We start from the raw sequence: 19641 nt of genomic DNA on the forward strand, positions 1-19641 counted from the left end.
TTTTATAACATCAAAACTCCATGTTCACTAAGTCCAAAGTGCAGCAGGTCATAACACGGTTAACCTTCGCCAACAAGGTTGATTAGTGTAATTTCAACATGCTAGTAAGCACATTATCACTGTCCTCTACAAGGCGTCGGTCAGCACACCCTGCGTGACTGAGCGTGTTCCTGTCCTCTGTGGCCCCATCTGTTGGTTGATGTTAACAATAGAGATGAGCAGAAGGAAGACCACTACAAAATCATCCAGGGTGCCCAGCACGCTGCTCAACGGCCCAGAAAGAGTCTCCAGAGGGGAGGCCAAGGACATGGCAGCACCAAATCCACACACAGCCACCCTCAAGAGAAACAGCCACACCAGGCCGCCCATGTTCCCCAGCCATCTCACCAGCAAGAGCAGGAAGAGAGGTGTATCACACAGGTAGTCCTTAACCTAGAAAGAAAAAGATGACAATTATATTGCAGCATATGACCTAGCACGTGGGATATCAGTGTGTGACGTGTGTCTGAACAATAAAAACATGTCCGTGAGTGTCATCCAACTATAGGCAACAATGCCTTTCCTGGCCTGTGGTTTCACAACCTTTGAGGCATCAGGAACCGAAATAGGTGTGGTGATGTTATAGGTTATAGCAAATAAAATGATAAACTCTGCTGAGAAGTAATAATGGTCACTGCATTGATTTACCGGAAGCGGCACAAGCTTGTCAACAAAAAAGAAAGGTTATATAATTACGTTTTTTAAGTCAATTGTCTTTTACAGCATGCGCAGTACACACAACGCAGAGGATGATTGTCCGATTACATGATGGATAATGCCGAGCTACTACAATCGCATTGTAGCGTTTATATGACATTTATATGAATGTTTTTGTAGGATGAAACGGAACATGCTCTGACTTAAGTATTTACCTGTCTTGGTGCTCCAGAGTAGCGCTTGTTATAGTCTCTGACATGTCTCAGCACTTCTCTCTCTTTACAGTCAGCTCTGTTCTCGCTGAAGAGACGGCACATCTTATTCACCTAAGAATAAAGATGATAAATAAAATGATAGAAAAAGATAAACCTTTCCTTTTAGTGGTTGTCTATATAATAAAAGACACCAAATACGATGAGAGATTTATCTGTCTCATATTTTTGAGACCGCATCATCAGCTAAGAAATCTCTTACCGTCTGTCTGCACAAAGGACAGTTGATGGCATCTAACCAGGAGCAATGTTTCCAGTAAGATATCAGACATGGTGCTAGAGAGGGAAAGAGACAGACGACAGATAAGCATTGGCCTCTCCTTTACTATGTGCTCAGAAAAAGGATTCAGGCCCTTTATACTCCAACTCAATTTGGGCCAGTTAAATTGAGTTGGGCCAACTCAATTAAATTGTCTTCTTGGCAAACAGAAATGTATTTATTTGCAATAGAGTATTTTTATTGGATAGCTTCAATTTCATTTTCCATAGCAATACATTGACTTTGGTGATTCAGAAATGTAATTTGGATTCCATTATTCACATCATGTTAAAATCATACAAAAATATGGTTTGTTGCCAAGCTATATTTATTTAATCCCTTTTTTGATTCAGGTAAATCTAGCATTTCCAAGTAGATGGAAGATTTTTTTTTTCTCTCAAAGTTATTATTTATCATAAATGAATTGTTCAGGTTCACTTCTTTTTATATATTTAGTAAAATTTGTATCACTAGAAGGAAGAATAATAAGAACAATATATATTGAAACAATTGATTGAATCAAAAAGGTATAGGCCTACGTGTGTATCACCACATATCTTTATTTTTATGACTCATTTTTATAGCTTGTATCTTTGCTGCTCTTTATTTCAGTCTCTTTATTGAGCTTATTTAAAGTGGTGCAAGAATTACAATGTGATGGTAGGCCTTCAACGTTTTGAATTTTGTATTAACCTTGGAGTTTGCTATTTACGTAAATCTAAAAATTGTCCCTCTGAGTGTATTCTTGTGATCTGGGTCAGGTGAGAGGCACGTCTTTCGTGACTATGGTAACAGTATAATATTACACAATATACACAACACTGGAGAGTCACATGACCGGGTAGTAAATGCCCACCACCATCTGCTCTCTTGCAGTAGACCAGGGGCCGGTTGCATAAACCGCTAAGACTAGTCTTACAAGTTAGTCATCCAATTTTTTTCTTTTAGACTGTTCACAACTTTTTGGAGTCAGTTACATAAAAACATGGATTGGTCTAATTTAGTAAGACTGACTGCCCCTTGACTAACTGCTAACATAATGCCTATGTTTATGCAACTGGCCCCAGTTACTATAGTCTCTAAAGCACCTTAAGTGAACCAACATGTTATAATTAACGAGATCCAAATATATATATATTTTTTTTTTTTTTTTTTTTTTTTTGGCAATGATGTAGTTTGCAGTCGGTTGACACGCACCACAGAAAATATGTCCACAGTTTGTCTCGACAGGATAACTGACGATCTGTAAACACACGGGGCAGTGGACATCCCTGTTGCCAGCTGGTAACCACATTTTAGGCAAAACCTGCAAGCATAAAATTAAGAGATTAAATAGCCTACTCAACAACAACAAAAAACTGTAGGCCTAATAGGCTTACATGTCATTTATTTCTGGGATTGTTTAATTTTGTAGTATTGTATTGAAATACACTGAAATGCACATTTCTAATTGGAAATTATGCATTTAATTAGAAAAATACATAATAGAGGAATACTGTACTATAATATTCACCTCTCTGTTGTTCACGTGAGGATTGTGTGGCTGACCTTGACACCTTATCTTTGAGTGTAGAGAGGACCTTCAAAAGTGAGAGATGCAGTTATTGAAATGCAATACTGTGGAGTTTATGTTCATTCCTTCAAGACTTCAAATCACAATGCAGGACTAGCGTTTAAAAGGTCATCACCATCATTAAATGTGCATCATCAGTTGAATTACAATTCATTACAGCTGATTTTCTTTTGACATTCTGACTGTCTTCAATAAAATAATTTCTTCATCTCAAGATAAAACCTGTTCTTTTGTTACAAAATGTACTGCACGATTTATCTAGTTTGGATAGGCTGACTGTGGAGGAGCACGTACGAAATCTAAATAGCTGTCTGACACACCTGTGTTTTACTCATACTTGATGACGCAATATCAGGCAGCCTTACAATACTGAACTAACATTTGCTTTTGATATGAAAATAACTTTATTTAAAGGTATTATGATATAGCAAATGTGTCTGTAAAACAATACAATGTGTACATGATCCCATATGAATGTATTTAAGAAATGTGAGACTTTCAGTTCAACTTATAACTGAAAAAAGTTTGACTGACATGTTGAAATCTGATATCATAGTGTTTAGTGTGTGTGTGTGTGTGTGTGGAGCCTTTTATCGCCCCAACATACCATAACACAATTAACCTGCAGTCGCAGGACACAACACTTCATCATAATACATGAATAGCTTCAAAAGTATTATTTATATAAGCATTATGTCTAAATAATAGCTATATATTTCTCTTTTAAAGAGATGCTGGATATGATTAAACTTTTTTAATATAACCTTATATCAAACAAAGTCTGTTATATTAATTTGGGTAACACTTTATTTTACAGTGTCCTTGTTACATGTACTTATAGTAATAAAAGTAAATTATGCAAAATGACATGTTACTAACCCTATATTAAGTACATGTATTTTACTCAATACTATTACACTGTAACAAGTACACCTTAAAATAAAGCGTAACCATAATTTGCTTTGTTCATATGCAAGATGTTATCATTTAAACACTCAATTTAGGGTTACCAGGCACAGAAATGTGCATGAAATATTAAAAACACAAATAGTTAGACTCTCACCTGTTGTGGAAGCGGCTGGTGGGCATGTTTCTTGTTGGTAATTCAGTTGCTTTCTCTCGTGGAAGGCAGAGACTGGAATGCTTTCAACTGCTTCACTACACAGTACATTTGACAGACAGGTTAATCATTAGCCAGGGCTTGCAGTCTCACTTCAGTCCCTTTTTTGGAGATTAGGTACTACACTGATTTCCTGTTGGATTTTCGAAATTTAGGAAATTTGCTTGCAATCTTACTGATCTCTGCAATATGTTCATCAATGTGAAAGTGTACTGAATGGCAATATCTGTGTTGATCAAAGCCATGGCCATTCCTCGAGTGTTTTATTTTTGTCATGTGACCACTATCACAGGTTGAAAGACGGGTTGTAAGTCTCCTCCTACTTTAAGAAGGTTAGTCGTCTGCTTAACCTGTCAATGGTTTACCGTAAGTTTACACAATATAATACACTGTCCCATATGGATGACCAAAGAAAGGCATTTCACTGGGATTGGATGCCAGTAACTAGGGCAATCCAGGTTAAAATAAAGCTAAACCTTCTTTACTATACCCCATATAGGCTCATTATATTAAATACATTGACCCTCTAATCTACCTGTGCAGTGTAGCTGGAGCATGTGTGTGTTTTTATTAAATAAATATCTCGATATTCTTTACTGAGTTAGTTACCCACATTGGCTTCACCATATCAGTGCATTTGCACTGGACCTTCTTACTAAAAATATCTCAAGCTAATATTTATCTTTCCCATTTTTGCCTAAACTACAAGGTCACAGTGGCTGAAAATAGCAGGGGCAGGTTAAAGGCCCCTGGCCCAAACAAGAATCTGAAGGCTGTCATGGTTTAAAGTCCAGTGTCATGTCAGGATTAGTGCCACCATAGGCTGTCCCATATCGTAGTGAGCCGTTCCAACGGAAAATTTATTTTTGGCTTATTTCTTGAGCTTGAGTATATGCTGTAATGTGATTAAATTATGTGGATTTGTGGTGAAATTATTAATGGGATAAAGGAAAGCGTCATAAAAAAAAAATTAATAATGGATTGTATGGATTCGCAATAAAGGGACTAATATGTCTCTTATTTTATATATAAACTTAGCATATCTCATCCCATACAGGGTAAATGTGACTTCACAACACAATCTTATATTGTGTTGTTATTACAAAAAGGTAATAAAACCTTTGAGCGATATTAATGTTTAATGTTTAGCAACAGAAAACACAAATCTGTGTAAATCAGTAAACATTAGCATTTTTCCTTATTTCCACTCAATTTGACTTTTTTAACTATACAATTTTTTTAAGCCGGAGCCAGTGAGGTTCATTTGAAGATTTAGACTATATCTTTTTAGAAGTGTATCTGCCTTGTAAGTGCCTCTGATATAAAATAATGACTATATACAGTAGGCCTACTGTCTTTGAATTTGCTTGAGCTTGGGATCATGAAGCATTGTGAATCTGTGTGATATATAATGCATAAGAATGTCCCTACAGTGCAAAAAAAGTGTAAAATAAGTCAAATAAAATACACATTGGAAAAATTATGATATTTTACTTTAATGATAATAAAAATTTAAACCCAATCCAGCTTAGGCTGACGGATTTGTTTTAGAAAAGATTTCTAGCTGGTCTGAGATGACAGGGAAATCTGGACATTCTGCATGAAATACAAACTATTTCATATTGACCTCAACATGTTTTGTCTGCTGGTTTGTTGCTGGTCCAAGAAGGTTTATGATGTTATCCTATAATTCTATGAGAGAAATTTGAATCTTAAAAAATATCCCAGACTAATAATAGGCTAAATAAACATTAAATAGGCAACAACAAAAAAAAGTGCTTATTTAGGTGATTCTGATTTATTTTCACGTTTTTGCTGATGAATTAGAATTTTATAACACACTGTAGACGATTTCACATTATAGGCTAGCCTACTCTTATAGGTGCCCATATTCTTTTTATAGAGTGTGGAAACCAAACTATTACACAAAACAAGCCATGTTCACTGCTCTGCCAATCTTCTCAGATCTCTATTGAGATTGGCTGCACGGTGTCCTGAACTCAACACACCATTGGTGTTTCATTTCTTGCTGTTGCGCTCTTGATCCCATCAATCCCCAATCCTTATCAACGCATCACGCGCTGTATCAGCGACGTGCATTCAGGAAGCCTTTACGTATCAATTTGAGCGTAGACGCAATTGACGTGAACGTAGCGCTGGGGAGCGCTAGGCAAATACACTCGCAGGTGGGAAAGGGAAGCGCATTGTTGACAGGTGGACGGAAATATTTGCCCGATAGCACAGACGAGAGATGGATTTAAATAAAACGCTGTGCGAGAGCCTGATTGTTTGGGTAAGATCCTGTCTTTAGTTTAACAGCTCTGACGATCACCAGAACCAGGAATCGTTTATGTATCTGCGACCAGAGCCATGACGATAGCGTTAAGTTTCCTGGCGCAGGTAGTCGTTTCTTTCTATAGGTAGTCTAGGTAGTCGTCCAAAAATACCGGAAATATAAGACATATCCATGTACACTTCATGTAAACCAAATGGGGTCTGCGGTGCATCATTACAATATTTACAAATGCGCTCATTTCTCCACGCGGCACCCGTCCAACACGCGACAATAAATAAAATAGGCTAATATCAAAACGACAAACTAGACTCAGAATGCGGTTAAACATGTAAACAACACAAACAGTCACAGTCAACTCATTCCTCATCCGATTTAGGCGTCTAATCTGGCTAGCTAGAGTATTTGTGGAATGTCTCTTATGCAATGAGATATTCCCAGTCTCAGTTTAATATGATGTCGCTTTGATTGTTGACTGCGGCTTGTGATCGCGTACGGCGCGTGCTTGCGATTCTCTATATTTGGCTCTGATCCATGGCTCTGTTTACATTGCGTTTGCGCTAAGGCCCCTCTAAATAGTTCTCAAAAAGACTTGTAAGGTTTAAAAGACCATTATCTTTCTTTCCTAGATCACAATCTCTAAACCTGTGGTGTCTGTATTTTCATTCATTCTGCTGCAATGAATGGCATGCCTGTGCTTATAATGGTTACCTGAATGTATGAAACATTTTAAATGCAAGATTTGTTTGCTAGTATCTCAGAATGCCATTTATATAGTGATCTCTAATGCTTTAGTCAGAACCCAAATTTGCCCAAATTATGTTTTAACCAAATAGTATGTATGTACTGTAGTTGTACCATCTGACATGGAAAGTGTGCCAACCTATACCCATACTTGAAATTAGCCGTTTTTACCATGATTTGAGAGAGATCTACAAACCTTTTCACTCTGCCACAAAGATGAGCCATGTTTGCAGTTGTGCCACCCTGACATTTGAGAATATACAAATTGCTGGACAAAAGTTTTTGAATTATCTCAAAAGCTTTAAAACTACTGATAGGCTATTTATCAAATTTGTTTAAGGTTTCAAACATAAAATATTACCTTAGTTTTTAGTATTTAGACACCAATTTAAATAAGTCTGTTCATTTGTTCTGAGAGTTGCACCTCCTGAAATGTTGGTGGTTTGAAATAACAAAACATAAAATAAGATTTATTATTTAAATGTACTAAAAATGAATTCAAACTAAATAGTTTTTATTGCATGAAGTGATGTGTCATAAATGTATCAAATTATTGTTAAAGGAAATAATGCCCTTGGACACAAAAGTATGCATGTCATGTCATTGACCCAAATATAAACATTAACAACATGATGGAGCATTTTGTTAATGTTTACACCATTGTATTCTATTAGTGGGAGTACTAGATGTGGCGTAACCTTTGTTACTGTTAGTTATTCAAAATATGATTGTTCACTGTTTGTTCACAGATACAATTTAGATTTTGATAATGTATTAGTAAATGTAGAGTTTAACATGAACTAATGTTAATAAATGCTGTAGAAGTATTGTTTATTGTTTGTTAGTTCATGTTAACTAATGTAGTTAACTAATTGTTAACAAACAAACCCTTACTGTAAAGTGTTACCATCAAAATAAATTATTGGGGGCTGCACAATTATTTGATATAAAACCAAAATGTATAATAATAGTTATTATGCATATTATTAATGTGTCCTTAAATTATTGAAATATTAACTTAAAATCCCAGGGGGTATATCAAGTAGGCCTAAATATTTTACATATAAGGAACAGGAACCCCCTGTAGTAATACACACTCACTGTAGTGTATCATTGTTTATTCTAGTACTCTATACCCATGTTTCTTTTCTTTGTATGTGTGGCCTCAGCTGCAGACCTTCAAAACTGCAGCCCCCTGTAAGACCGTGGACGATCTGACCTCAGGGTCAGCCATGTCTCAGGCTCTGCATCAGATGTGAGTGTGTTTACATTTACTTGACATTTATTCATTGGCGGATGCTTTTGTCCAAAGCAACTTATATTGTGTATTTGATTGGTATGAGTGTTCCTTGGTAATTGAGCCGATGACTTTGACGTTGCTAGCGCCATTTACTACCAGTTGAGCTGCAGTGTTTCCTTGACTCATTCATTTAATTCATACTTGACTGTGTTTTACACTTTTCAGTTGCCTCCCCTCGTTCCTTTTCCCTTCTTGCTCTACTAAATCAAATTAGTTCTTTCCAGGTCAGCATTACTGATTTATATCTCAGCTTGTCAGTGTTTGAATATTTTATGACTTGTATTGGGTTGTTGGTACTGGTAGTCCTCAGAGTCATATTACCTGGGTTTTGATGTATATATTATTTGTTGAATAAACATTGATTCAAGTAGGCTATAGTGAAATTTAGCATATATTGTTCTCAGAGAGTGTGATTTAGCTAATTCTGATTGCATTAAAGCAGGATGGGATGGGAACAAAACATATTTGATTTGATTTTACCGACTGATCTGAATGAAAGCATCTGAAAGTGTCTGAATTGGATAAGACTGAACTGCACTGATCAATATGTTTCAATTACAGAGATCCTTCATGGTTCAGTGAGAGCTGGCTGTCTCGCATTAAAGAGGATGTTGGAGATAATGTAAGACTCAAGGTACATTCATTTTCCTTCCAGACCTTGGTGCTTAAATCTAATTTTGAGAAAATGTCAAGTATAATGTGTTAAAGTGTTTGTTTCACTCTGTTTTTACAGCTGAACAACCTCAAAAAGGTCCTGCAGATGATTATTGATTATTATAATGAGGTAATTGACAGAGGTTTGGTTCATTAAAATGCTTGTTTCTGCTGTAACATGGCATTAGTCAGACTTTGAAATGACAACAAGGAATTAACCTTTCATCTAACAATATACACATGCCGACAGTCACATGAATGCGTGTAATTGTTGGGTGGTTTAATTATGAGCTACAGATATTTTAATGCATGCAGTTTTTTTTTTTTTTTTTTTTTTTTTTTAGCAAAGGCATAATGACCATAAAATCAGATTAATTCTAATAAAGAATCAATGCTTGTATGTGTAATTCTTTATGTGTTATGATCCCTTTGTGTTCAGGTTTTAGCTCAGCAGATCACAGATTTTCCTCTGCCTGACCTGGTGCGTGTGATAGAGCAGTCGGATCAAGTAGAGCTGGGACGCCTCCTACAGCTCATCCTCGGGTGTGCAGTCAAATGTGACAGGAAACAAGGTAGTAAAAAGGGATAGTTCACCTGAAAACCTTCAAGGCTGTTTAACTTCACTTTTTGACATACAATCACAAACTTCCCATCGCCATTTTGAAGTGTGTTCGTCAAGTGGACGAGGGAAGTTCGTTAGGACAGACCCTTGCACCCTCAGTTTTGACTGAGAACGAGTCTACTCATATGTACACTTCAACACTATTGTGACGTCACAACAGCAACTCGCAGTGCTCGCATGTAATTTACGCACAAGTGATCAAGGGCTTATGGTGTTACATTTAAACCCATTGCAAGGGTTCCGCCAGTAGTGGGCACTCATTCACCGGAAGGAATGACGTCGTACGTCCAAGTGAACGAGTGGACTTAAACGCAGCCATGGTCGACCTGAAACGGAAGTTACGATAAAATTTTCTTCTCTATTGTGACGTATATATCTGAGTAAAATGGTTTCTCAAACATTAAGAAATGTAGGGTGGGACTAGATTTTGTCCTTCGGGAATTGATTGTTGTTGTTTACTATTGCTGTGATCAGATTGTCCCGCCCATGCCCGAAAAACACAGAAGAGATGAGATGTAGTTGCAAGAGGGAAGGGAAGATATTTTGATTAAAGATTGGGAGGGCATATGAACTAAAAAAAAATCTAAATAGTGATGTGCACATATAACTCATTTGTAATAAATACTGCAATATTCCTTACAAAACAAGAACTGCCAAGTTTGATTTCATGGTGAATTTAAAAGTTTGTCATTATTTACTCTCCCTCGTGCTGTTTCTTGTGATATATCTGTATTTCTTAATTTTTAATTGTTAAAATTGTTGTTGTTTGTCCAGAGTATATCCAGATAATCATGACCTTGGAGGAATCTGTACAGCATGTGGTGATGACTGCCATTCAAGAGGTGAGAGGCCATTCATTTCATTCAGATATTTTTGTGTGGCCATAAATTCACCTTAATAAAGAATGAAAAGGAATTCTGACGTTTTTTTTTATTATTATTATTACAGCTAATGAGCAAGGAGAATATGTCTCCGTTAGGAACAGAACCTCTTGGAGATGTTGAACACCAGGTAACAAATACAAACAATATAACAACACCATACCATCTGAGAACTGTGTTGATCTTGTTATATTGTTCAATGTTTTTTTGGTAGTTAAAGAAAGCCTTGGAGGATCTGACTGAGGTCATAGCAGAGAAAGAAGAGTTGGCACAGCGCTGTCAGGAGCTCGACATGCAGGTGAGAGGCCAGTTTCACTAAAACTATTGTCAAAGCATTTGCATCTATGAAGAAACAATAATATTAGGCATGTTAAAAGTCAAGTCACATTTATTTACATAGTGCTTTATACAATACATATTGCATGCCAGAATCTGTTATGCAATCTTTATTATTTAAAATGACATCCCCAATATTCAGCTCAATTTAGTTGATTTAACAAATTCTGCTATCAAGCAGCTCTACAAGTATTTTGACTGCGACAAAAATTGCTCTTGCATAGAAACCAAAATGAAAAAAAATCCTTGTTTTAGATATGAATGTATGTACACAGGTTCAGAAATATTTTCAAGCTGCATACATCTAAAAAGGCATTGACAGCATATGTGTTTGCGTCTGCTTGCAAGACTGTAAGTGTCAGCTCAGTGAACAGCATTTCTGCTGTTCTGTTTGTTCACCTTCATGGATGAAATGATTTAGCCTTTGAGTGCAAGTATTTTTGGTTTGTCTGTGCAGAGGCGAAATAATCTGCAATGTACAACATTTTCATAAAAACTTTAGGTATGCATTTCCTTTTTTGGAATTTGTGGTAAATATATATACATTTAAAGCAACATATTGTTGCAGGATTTGTACAGAAATTCATGTGTTGCTGATTCTTGACAGATTGAGTTAAAAGTATCCTTGACCAATGAGAGGTAAGTCTAAACAAATGCATGGCAACCTAGCCTAACTAAAACTAACCAATCTAACCACTGGCAAAAGTGTGTGTGTGCGTGTGTGTGTGCGTGTGTGTGTGCGTGTGTGTGTGTTTCAGAGTGTCTGTCTGTCTGTCTGTCTGTCTGTCTGTCTGTCTGTCTGTCTGTCTGTCTGTCAAAAAGAGCTCATGGGTTCAGTGCTAAAATGATTGGGTTATCAGTTTGCTGTTTTTATGTTTGGGGAACTCTAAAACAAGAAGAGTAAAAGCCATTTAACATGCCTAACATTAACAGTGTATTTGTTTAATTTGCTAAATTAATTGTATTGCAAATTCAATTTGAAACTGCATCAATTTGGAGTTTATGTAAAAGGAACATGTTTGTTTGTTTTGAGTGGGGGGAGGGTTTCCGGTTATTTTAGTTTTTTCTTTCTTTTTGGGGTGTTAATTGTTTGACAGCAAAAATGCAAACCTAGTTAATAAATGTAATCGTTATAAGTCATACTATAATAAAAATCTTTACTTCGTGGTCTATATATACACTGCTAGTTTTTTTTTTGGGGGGGGGGGGGGGGGTGACAAAGTAATACTTTTATTCAGCAAGGATGCATTAAGTTGATCAAAAGTCACAGTAAATACATTTATAATGTAAAAATTGATATTATGTATAAAATAAAATAAAAGTATAAAAAAATATTATGATAATAGCATAAGGAATGTTGCTCCAAATCAGCATTTTAGAATGATTTCTGAAGGATCATGTGACATCGAAGACTGGCGTAATGATGCTGAAAATTCAGCATTCCCATCACGGGATTAGATAACGGTTTATCTAATATTGAACTAATATATAATATTTATAATATTTAAAGTTATTACTGTTTGTACTGTATTATATGTATTGGTCAAATAAATGCATCCTTGATGAGTAAGATTAAAAGATCCTACCGACCCCAAACCTTTGAACAGTAGTGTACATCATAATGTACAACTCTAAATGCAATCCTACATTCAAATATGGCATGTAGGTCATTCATGCCTTAACATAATCATCAGGTTTCCAAGAAAGCCCTGGTGTTTGACCTTTTTGCCCTTTGATCAGGTGACAATGCTGCAGGAGGAAAGGAACAGCGTCCTGGCTGAAAATGACCTCTTGACTGATCGAGCCAATCAGCTTGATACTTTTGATGACCCCAGCACTCCATCAGGGAGGAAGCACAGCCAGCTACAAATACAGTTTGAGCAGCTTCAGGAGGAGACCTTCAGGTACAGCTTCATCTAACTACACATCTCACACTCTCACAAATCCCAACTAACTGGCCAAATATTGTCTGAAACGTGCTTGATATTAACCCGCTGTTGTTCTGAATATAGTCGTTGTTGCATAAGTAGACAAACATTGAAATAATGAACTAATGTCTCCGTTTGAAATAGCTTGCGGTGTGAACAATGAATGTGTGTGTATGTGTGTAATATCCAGACTGGAGGCAGCTAAAGATGATTACCGCATCCACTGTGAAGAGCTGGAGAAACAACTAGTGGAGCTTCAGCATCGTAATGATGAACTGACCAGCTTGGCTGAGGAGTCACGAACACTTAAAGATGAATTAGACATATTAAGGTATGTGCTGGGTCATACGTGTTGTGTTTCCATATGTAGTCTTTGCCAGTATTCTGTTTGGCTGTTTTGGGAAGTCTTTATGATTCATTTGTGTTTGTTTAGGAGCTGCTCTGACCGGGCAGTGAAGCTAGAGGCCTCCGTCGAGACGTACAGGAAGAAGTTAGAAGATCTAAGTGACCTCAGACGGCAAGTGAAGGTTCTGGAGGAGAAGAATATGACCTACATGCACAACACGGTCAGCCTTGAAGAGGAGCTGCGCAAGGCCAATGCTGCTAGAGCTCAGTTAGAGACTTATAAGAGACAGGTACCGTATAAAAGTGTTACCAGATTTATTTTAGTGTTTCGTTGTTTGTGTGTTTTGTTTTTTTGCTCAGCCATTAAATAGTTTTCAAGATATACACTACTGTTCAGAGGTTTTTTTAAAATAAATTACAATTTAAAAATAAATAAAAACTTAAAAACTGCATTAAACTGACCAGCAGCACAACAGTTTTCAACATTAAGGATAATAAGAAATGTTTCTTGAGCGTCAAATCAGTATAGTAGAATGATTTCTGAAGGATCATGTGACACTGAAGACTGGAGTAATGATGCTGAAAAATCAGCTTTGACATCACAGGAATAAATTACATTTCAATATGTTAAATGCAAAAACAATTATTTTAATTTGTAATAATATTTCACAACTGTTAACTGTTTGTTCTGTATTTTTTAAGTAAGTCTTGGTGAGCATAAGAGACTTTCAAAAACATTAATCTCATAAAAAAAATCTTACCGACCCAAACTTTTGAACAGTAGTGTAGGAATGGTGACCACAATCATGTTGGAGTGTTTTATAGAATATACATAGAGGTTCACACACAAATTCAGACTTGAAAGTAATATATGAACATTACATTGTTTCTGTAACTTCAGGGTCAGGAGCTCCACAAGAAACTGTCCGATGAGTCCCGTAGGGCTGATAACCTGGCCTTTGAGATGAAGAAATTTCAGGAGAAATATGATGCTGTAATGAAGGAGAAAGAGGTAGACAGACACATTCACATGCACATACTCAGACAACTAACACTGTACATTAGATGATTTAATGCTAACGTGTCATTTCTGTGCCACTAGCGGCACCAGACGTAAAAACTCTGTGATATCTGTGTTTCATCAGAGGATCAGCATTGAGCGGCACACTCTCAGAGAGACCAATGAAGAACTGCGATGCACACAGGCCCAACAGGACCAGCTATTACTAGCAGGTACAGTGTGACTGCAGATACCACTATACACATGTCCTGCTAGGAAATGATTGCATTTGAATTGAGACGGTCGCTCACAGACATGAATTCGTACAGACAGGCTCTGCCGAGTGCGATAAGAGTTCTTCCACTCCTTCAAGGAGGGATTTGTTTGGCATAGGCAATTTAAATTCAACCAAATCAGCTGGTTCAGAGGCAGTACAACCTGTTACATTTATATTCTGACCACAGTGCAGCCGTGAACCCAGCGATTTCAGTGATCTGTCTGGGTCACTTCACAGCTCAGTAAACACAAACTGAAAATTTAGTTTTGCAGATGGTATGAAATTTGAACTTGTTCTTATTTCACACTTCACAGCAAAGTATCAAACAGGAAGTCCAAGCCATGATAACCTGGCAGCTGAGATGTTGCCCATTGAGTACAGGTATGATGCATTTATGTTGTAAATCTATTTGAATACATTTTTAAATTATTATTTTTTTCCTGTGATGGCAAAGCTGAATTTTCAGCATTATAACGCCAGTCTTCAGTGTCACATGATCCTTCAGAAATCATTCTTATATACTGATTTGGTACTTTTAAGAAACATTTGTTATTATCAATGTTAAAAACAGTTGTGCTGCTATTTTTGTGGAAGCCATTGTGCATTGTTTGTAAGGATTTTTTGATGACTAGAAAGTTCAAAAGAGCATAATTCAATTCACATTTATTTGAATAGAGCTTTTCACAATACATATCGTTTCAAAGCAGCGATTTTGCTTTATTTTAACTTAATTTTGTGCAAAAATCTAAAAATGAGTGAAGAGAAAGAATTTGAAATGGCTGTTATTAGTACTGTATATAACATCACACTGGAAAAAAGGTCATTAGGAAGACTATAATTGTCTTTGTGATTCACATACATCTTTTATGCATTAAATTTAGGACACTTAAATATTTTGTATATGTTAATGTGTATTCTGTATCTGCTTCTCCAGGGAGAAGTTCATCCGTCTGCAGCATGAGAACAAGATGTTGCGGCTGCAGAAGGAGGAGTCCGAGAACGAGCGCATAACTGAACTGCAGGAGCAGCTGGAGGAGGCCCGGCGTGGACGGAGCCAACTGGACACTGAGAAAAGGTACAGATTGACATAATACATCAAATAGAAACTAAACTGTACATTCAGAATGCATTTTTAAAGGTTGTACCATTTTTAACTTGACACGTTGTGTTAAAAAACGAGTGCAGCTGTGCCTTAGTTTTAAATCGCAAGATTTTTATAGATTTGACACTATTGATTTAATGGGTATATTTTCAGTTAGTCATTTTCAGTCAATCTGTAAAAGCCTCGTGTTTTGTGTTCTGTGTATTAAGGTTAAACAGTGAAAGGATCAGCGAGCTGCAGCGGCAGGTAGAGGATCTGCAGAAGGCCTTGCAGACACAGGGAGCCAAACCTGACGATGTAAGTGTGTGTCTAGGCCTCTTGGTGGTGCTGTTTCGGCACATTTTTGTCAGTGCTACATAAACATGCACTTTGCTAAATGATCTGGGCTGTGTTTCTCAAAAGCATAGAGAGCTAAGTTGATTCTGAGCTAAGTTGACTTTTCATTTAAAAGTCACATTGCTTGTTTCCTTTTATCCAGTCTCATCTGAAGAGGAAGCTGGATGCTCATATGTAAGTTTAGATATTTGATCAGATTTTTTTCTTTGATTTGAGCATCTTATGCACCTTCTGAAGCTGATGGTTCTAATGTGTGTTTTTTCCAGGGTGCAACTGAATGAGGCACAAGATGAAATCATGAAGAAGAAAGAGCTGTTGGAGGATCTTCAGCCAGACGCTACTCAAACCAGTTAGCTTCCAAATGTTTATCTGACCCTATATTTGACACCAAATTGCCTTTCATGACTTCATAGACAAGAATGAATCACACTCACTCACTCAAACCGTAAACTTTGATGTCCAGAGTGACGTTATGATCCTCTTTGAGTCTGACATTTTTAAAATACCTTTCAGTTATAGAGATAAATGTCACTTTCAGGTGTGAAAATGGACGAGCTGGCGGCCGCGCTGAAGAAGAAAGATGAGGACATGAGGGCGATGGAGGATCGATACAAGATGTACCTGGAGAAAGCGCGTGATGTAGTTACATTAACTTCAGCTCTCAAATACATAGCCTATTTTGCTACTGGATGACGTGTGCTCTTGCATCTGTTACAATTTTGAAGTCCCCAATATTTTTATATTATTGAATGATGTACAATTAGGAGGAACCAATCAAAATGTATTTGACATTCTGTCATTTTTTTGCATATCAAATGTATCAATTAACAACTATTTTAATCAGACAATATACACTTCCTTGCATCATTTTTAGCTCTATTAATTTTTTTTTTTTTTTTTGAAGAAAGAAAGAGTGGTTTTACATCTTCCAATGGTTAAATACATCATGTTGTGCGTTCTTCAAGGTGATTCGAGCTCTGGATCCCAAGCTAAACCCAGCCTCAGCTGAGATCCAGTTACTGAAAGTGCATCTCTCTGAGAAAGACAAGAGGATCAATGCTCTGGAGGTAGAGAAGCCATCTCTTCTTACATAATGCTTTATTATGTTATTCATGTCCAGCAATTCCAAATTTAGTTTCTCACTCGCAATATCATTCTCTCCAGTTTGTTGTTCCTTTACTCATGTCTTTTCTTGTGCAATATTTACCCAGCGGGAGTGTGAACAGGCCAAACTGAGGGAGTATGAGGAGAAGCTAGTTGTGACAGCTTGGTATAATAAGGTATGTTTATAATGTACAGTGTCAATTAGCAATGCTGTAAGCTATTTATTTCAATTAAATATGCAGCAAGACATTTATATATGTATGTCAATTAAATGCTGTAAGGTATTACGATTTTAAAAAAAATCAGTTTAACCCCTTAAAAATATTTAACGCAATTAATGCTGCATTGTTTTGTTTTCTGTCGTCTTTTGGCTGCGCTACAGTATATGATCACGTTATCATTCATTCAAGTGCTATTAAAGCATTCAAGCGCCATAAGATGCAAAAGGGAAAGCCGCTTCAGACAGCGATTAATTGCAGAAAAAATGTGCGATTAATTAGTTGATTGTTTTTAATCAATTGAAAGCACTAATATATATTTATAGGAAAATCACAGAAAAAATATCTCTATTACCTGATATTTAAAACTTCAATTTAAATATGTCTTTAAATATCTATCTCTGTGACAGCTGTAGTTTCCGTATACATTTACCTAAACAGAAGAAGCACTTTCTGTCTGTTAAGCTGGGAGACAAATTTTGCGAATCCTAAAAGATTCTTCTGATCATATGCCAAAATCTTTAGTCTTTGATCGCTAGTCTGATTTATGACTATTGTTATTAAATTTACCTCGGCTGAAATTGCCAGTGTCAAAAGTTTTGAGGCGCAGTCCTGCAGTGTGGCTTCTCCTACGACGACCGTCAAATCAAAAACCAATTAGAGCGCAGAACCTAATGACGAAAATAGTGTGGCGACAACAACAGCACCACACACACACACACACCATTTCTTGCCACCATTTCAATCCCACATGTAAATGCAGCTCACCGTCACAGAACGTGTCACAGCATAAAGTGAAACTCCAGACGAGTGCATGCGTCCGTTTTTAAAGATTCTTGACTGTCGTACAGTCTGACATCTGAGATCTTACAGTGTGAAATGGCTTTAAACTGTGATCATGTTTGTAAAGTCTGACAAATAACAATCGTAAAGGACTATTATGTATCGTACAGTGTGTACGCGGCTTTAGTCATTTTGCTCATTCACACAACACCTTCACACCAGTTGAAAAATCAGCAGTGATTTGCCTTGTGTTCAGTGTTTTTTTGTTGTTGCTTTGTCTTGTTGTGCAAAACATACAGAGTTTGAACTTCCAGAAGATGGCAATCGAGTCACGTCTTAGTGGGCGATCCAACTCTCTATTGCCGCCCGGCCAGTCCTTCCTGGCTCAGCAACGTCAGGTGACCAACGCACGGCACACCATGCCCATCAACGTGCCTGCCACTTCTTCCAAGTAACCTTGTCCTCAGTACTTCCCCAGCTTCCTGCTCTTCTCCTCCTTTCTCTCACGTGCACACTCAAGTGACCTTAAGTACACTTCTGAACAAGGGGACAAGCATGCCATGATGAACAATAGCATGTCCCCTCACTCTCTACAGTTACACTTGTATGTATAATAATGTACATAAGGGGTTGAACTCTGAAGAAGGTTACTCAATCAGCACACAATGATATACAGTAGCAGTCTTTTTCACTTTCAGCACTAAACAAACACATGTAACAGTGCAGCGGGGTCACTTCTGAACCAGCATCCATACTGAGGGTCACAGGTCGATGACAAATGCATTCGATGCATCAACAGGTCCTGTAATGGTAGCATGCGTGCTTTTGCTAGGAATGACTTCCAATGATACACTATGCAGCCGTGGAATATATTTGTAATCGCGCAAGTACAACATATAAAACATTGAAAGTATATGCAGAGTTCACATTTTTGCCCTAACTAATCAAAATGCTTCGATCAGGAGGAAGATGTATTTGGTGCTGGACACCAGATTCTTTAGTTTGTTTCTTCCTATTACAGTGACTTTGTCAGACAACAAAACGACATTAAAAAAGACATGCATATAATCACTCTAATTGATTCAATCTTAAATCCAGGTGCTTTATTCAGCCAGTTATAGTATTTTATATTCAGTTGACTGTGATAGGACTCTTGCATGCTCTTTTAACAAGCAGAAGGGCCTTTTTATCCACGTAACGTTTCCTGTCTGTGTGAAGACCTCAATAATCAGGATTTGAACACCAGCACAGAATTATAACAGGCCATAGAAAACTGCTGTGACTGCTTTGAATGTGTTGTTCGCCACAAAGAATACATGCGTGACTTGTGAAACTAACATAGCTGCATTGTGAAATGGCTTTTGCTGTATTGTGAAAATCTGCCCCTGCTTAGGTTGATTTGACTGAGCTATCTGCTAATAGACTAGCTGTTGCGTTCTGAATAATTATGCTATCAATTCTGTTTTAAAGGGTAAGGTCAATCATTGCAATTCTGATTAGTCTTTTCCGGTGTTTTATTCAGCTAGGCTTTTTGGCCTGTGATGGGTAAATGCGTATGTATTTTGAAATGCTAATATTTATGTATGATGTGTGTTCCAAGGAAGAAATCTTAAATTTGTGAACTCAATTTTATGAGCACTGTCATTGTTTGTGAGAGATTTTGAATAAAAAGATTGGACTCATATGGCATTAGAGTAATATTTGGAGTTAAAGAGCACTGGCAGCCTTCATTTACAAGTGATGAATAAACTGAAGTTTGTTTTGCAATACCTTATTGCCTTTTTTAATGATCCCAGTG

General features: G+C 37.0%; 2 protein-coding genes across 2 annotated transcripts; one reads left to right on the plus strand and one right to left on the minus strand.

The window, feature by feature from the left end:
• Positions 1–2: 2 nt before the first annotated feature.
• Positions 3–4073, minus strand: LOC307012733 (E3 ubiquitin-protein ligase RNF170). Its single transcript, XM_079639726.1, has 6 exons — positions 3864–4073; positions 2741–2807; positions 2425–2533; positions 1171–1244; positions 912–1022; positions 3–432 (listed from the first exon to the last, which is right to left on the minus strand). Exons 1-6 carry the CDS (start codon positions 3887–3889, stop codon positions 127–129), a joined length of 693 nt encoding a protein of 230 aa, XP_079495852.1. The 5' UTR covers positions 3890–4073; the 3' UTR covers positions 3–126.
• Positions 4074–5925: 1852 nt separating this feature from the next.
• On the plus strand, positions 5926–19611 carry hook1 (hook microtubule-tethering protein 1). The gene is made up of 22 exons (XM_079584395.1): positions 5926–6213; positions 8127–8212; positions 8819–8891; positions 8991–9041; positions 9351–9483; positions 10308–10375; positions 10482–10544; positions 10629–10712; positions 12491–12654; positions 12869–13009; positions 13112–13313; positions 13925–14035; positions 14169–14256; positions 14615–14681; positions 15235–15375; positions 15612–15699; positions 15881–15912; positions 16005–16087; positions 16277–16377; positions 16704–16805; positions 16950–17018; positions 18143–19611. Exons 1-22 carry the CDS (start codon positions 6172–6174, stop codon positions 18296–18298), a joined length of 2145 nt encoding a protein of 714 aa, XP_079440521.1. The 5' UTR covers positions 5926–6171; the 3' UTR covers positions 18299–19611.
• The last annotated feature ends 30 nt before the right edge of the window (positions 19612–19641 follow it).

This window comes from Phoxinus phoxinus (assembly GCF_949152265.1).
Source record: "Phoxinus phoxinus genome assembly, chromosome: 16".
In the NCBI taxonomy this organism is placed as follows: domain Eukaryota; kingdom Metazoa; phylum Chordata; class Actinopteri; order Cypriniformes; family Leuciscidae; genus Phoxinus; species Phoxinus phoxinus.

What these genes read in the sequence shown, in the direction of transcription:
- LOC307012733 (XM_079639726.1), bottom strand. Translation starts at nt 3,889, where the DNA reads ATGCCCACCAGCCGCTTCCACAACAG. An exon ending in ACCAGCCGCTTCCACAACAG is followed by an intron (nt 2,808 to 3,863) that starts GTGAGAGTCTAA and finishes TCACTTTTGAAG; the next exon opens with GTCCTCTCTACACTCAAAGA. An exon ending in CTCACGTGAACAACAGAGAG is followed by an intron (nt 2,534 to 2,740) that starts GTGAATATTATA and finishes TTATGCTTGCAG; the next exon opens with GTTTTGCCTAAAATGTGGTT.
- hook1 (XM_079584395.1), top strand. Translation starts at nt 6,172, where the DNA reads ATGGATTTAAATAAAACGCTGTGCGAGAGCCTGATTGTTTGG. An exon ending in TGATGACTGCCATTCAAGAG is followed by an intron (nt 10,376 to 10,481) that starts GTGAGAGGCCAT and finishes TTATTATTACAG; the next exon opens with CTAATGAGCAAGGAGAATAT. An exon ending in GATGAATTAGACATATTAAG is followed by an intron (nt 13,010 to 13,111) that starts GTATGTGCTGGG and finishes GTGTTTGTTTAG; the next exon opens with GAGCTGCTCTGACCGGGCAG.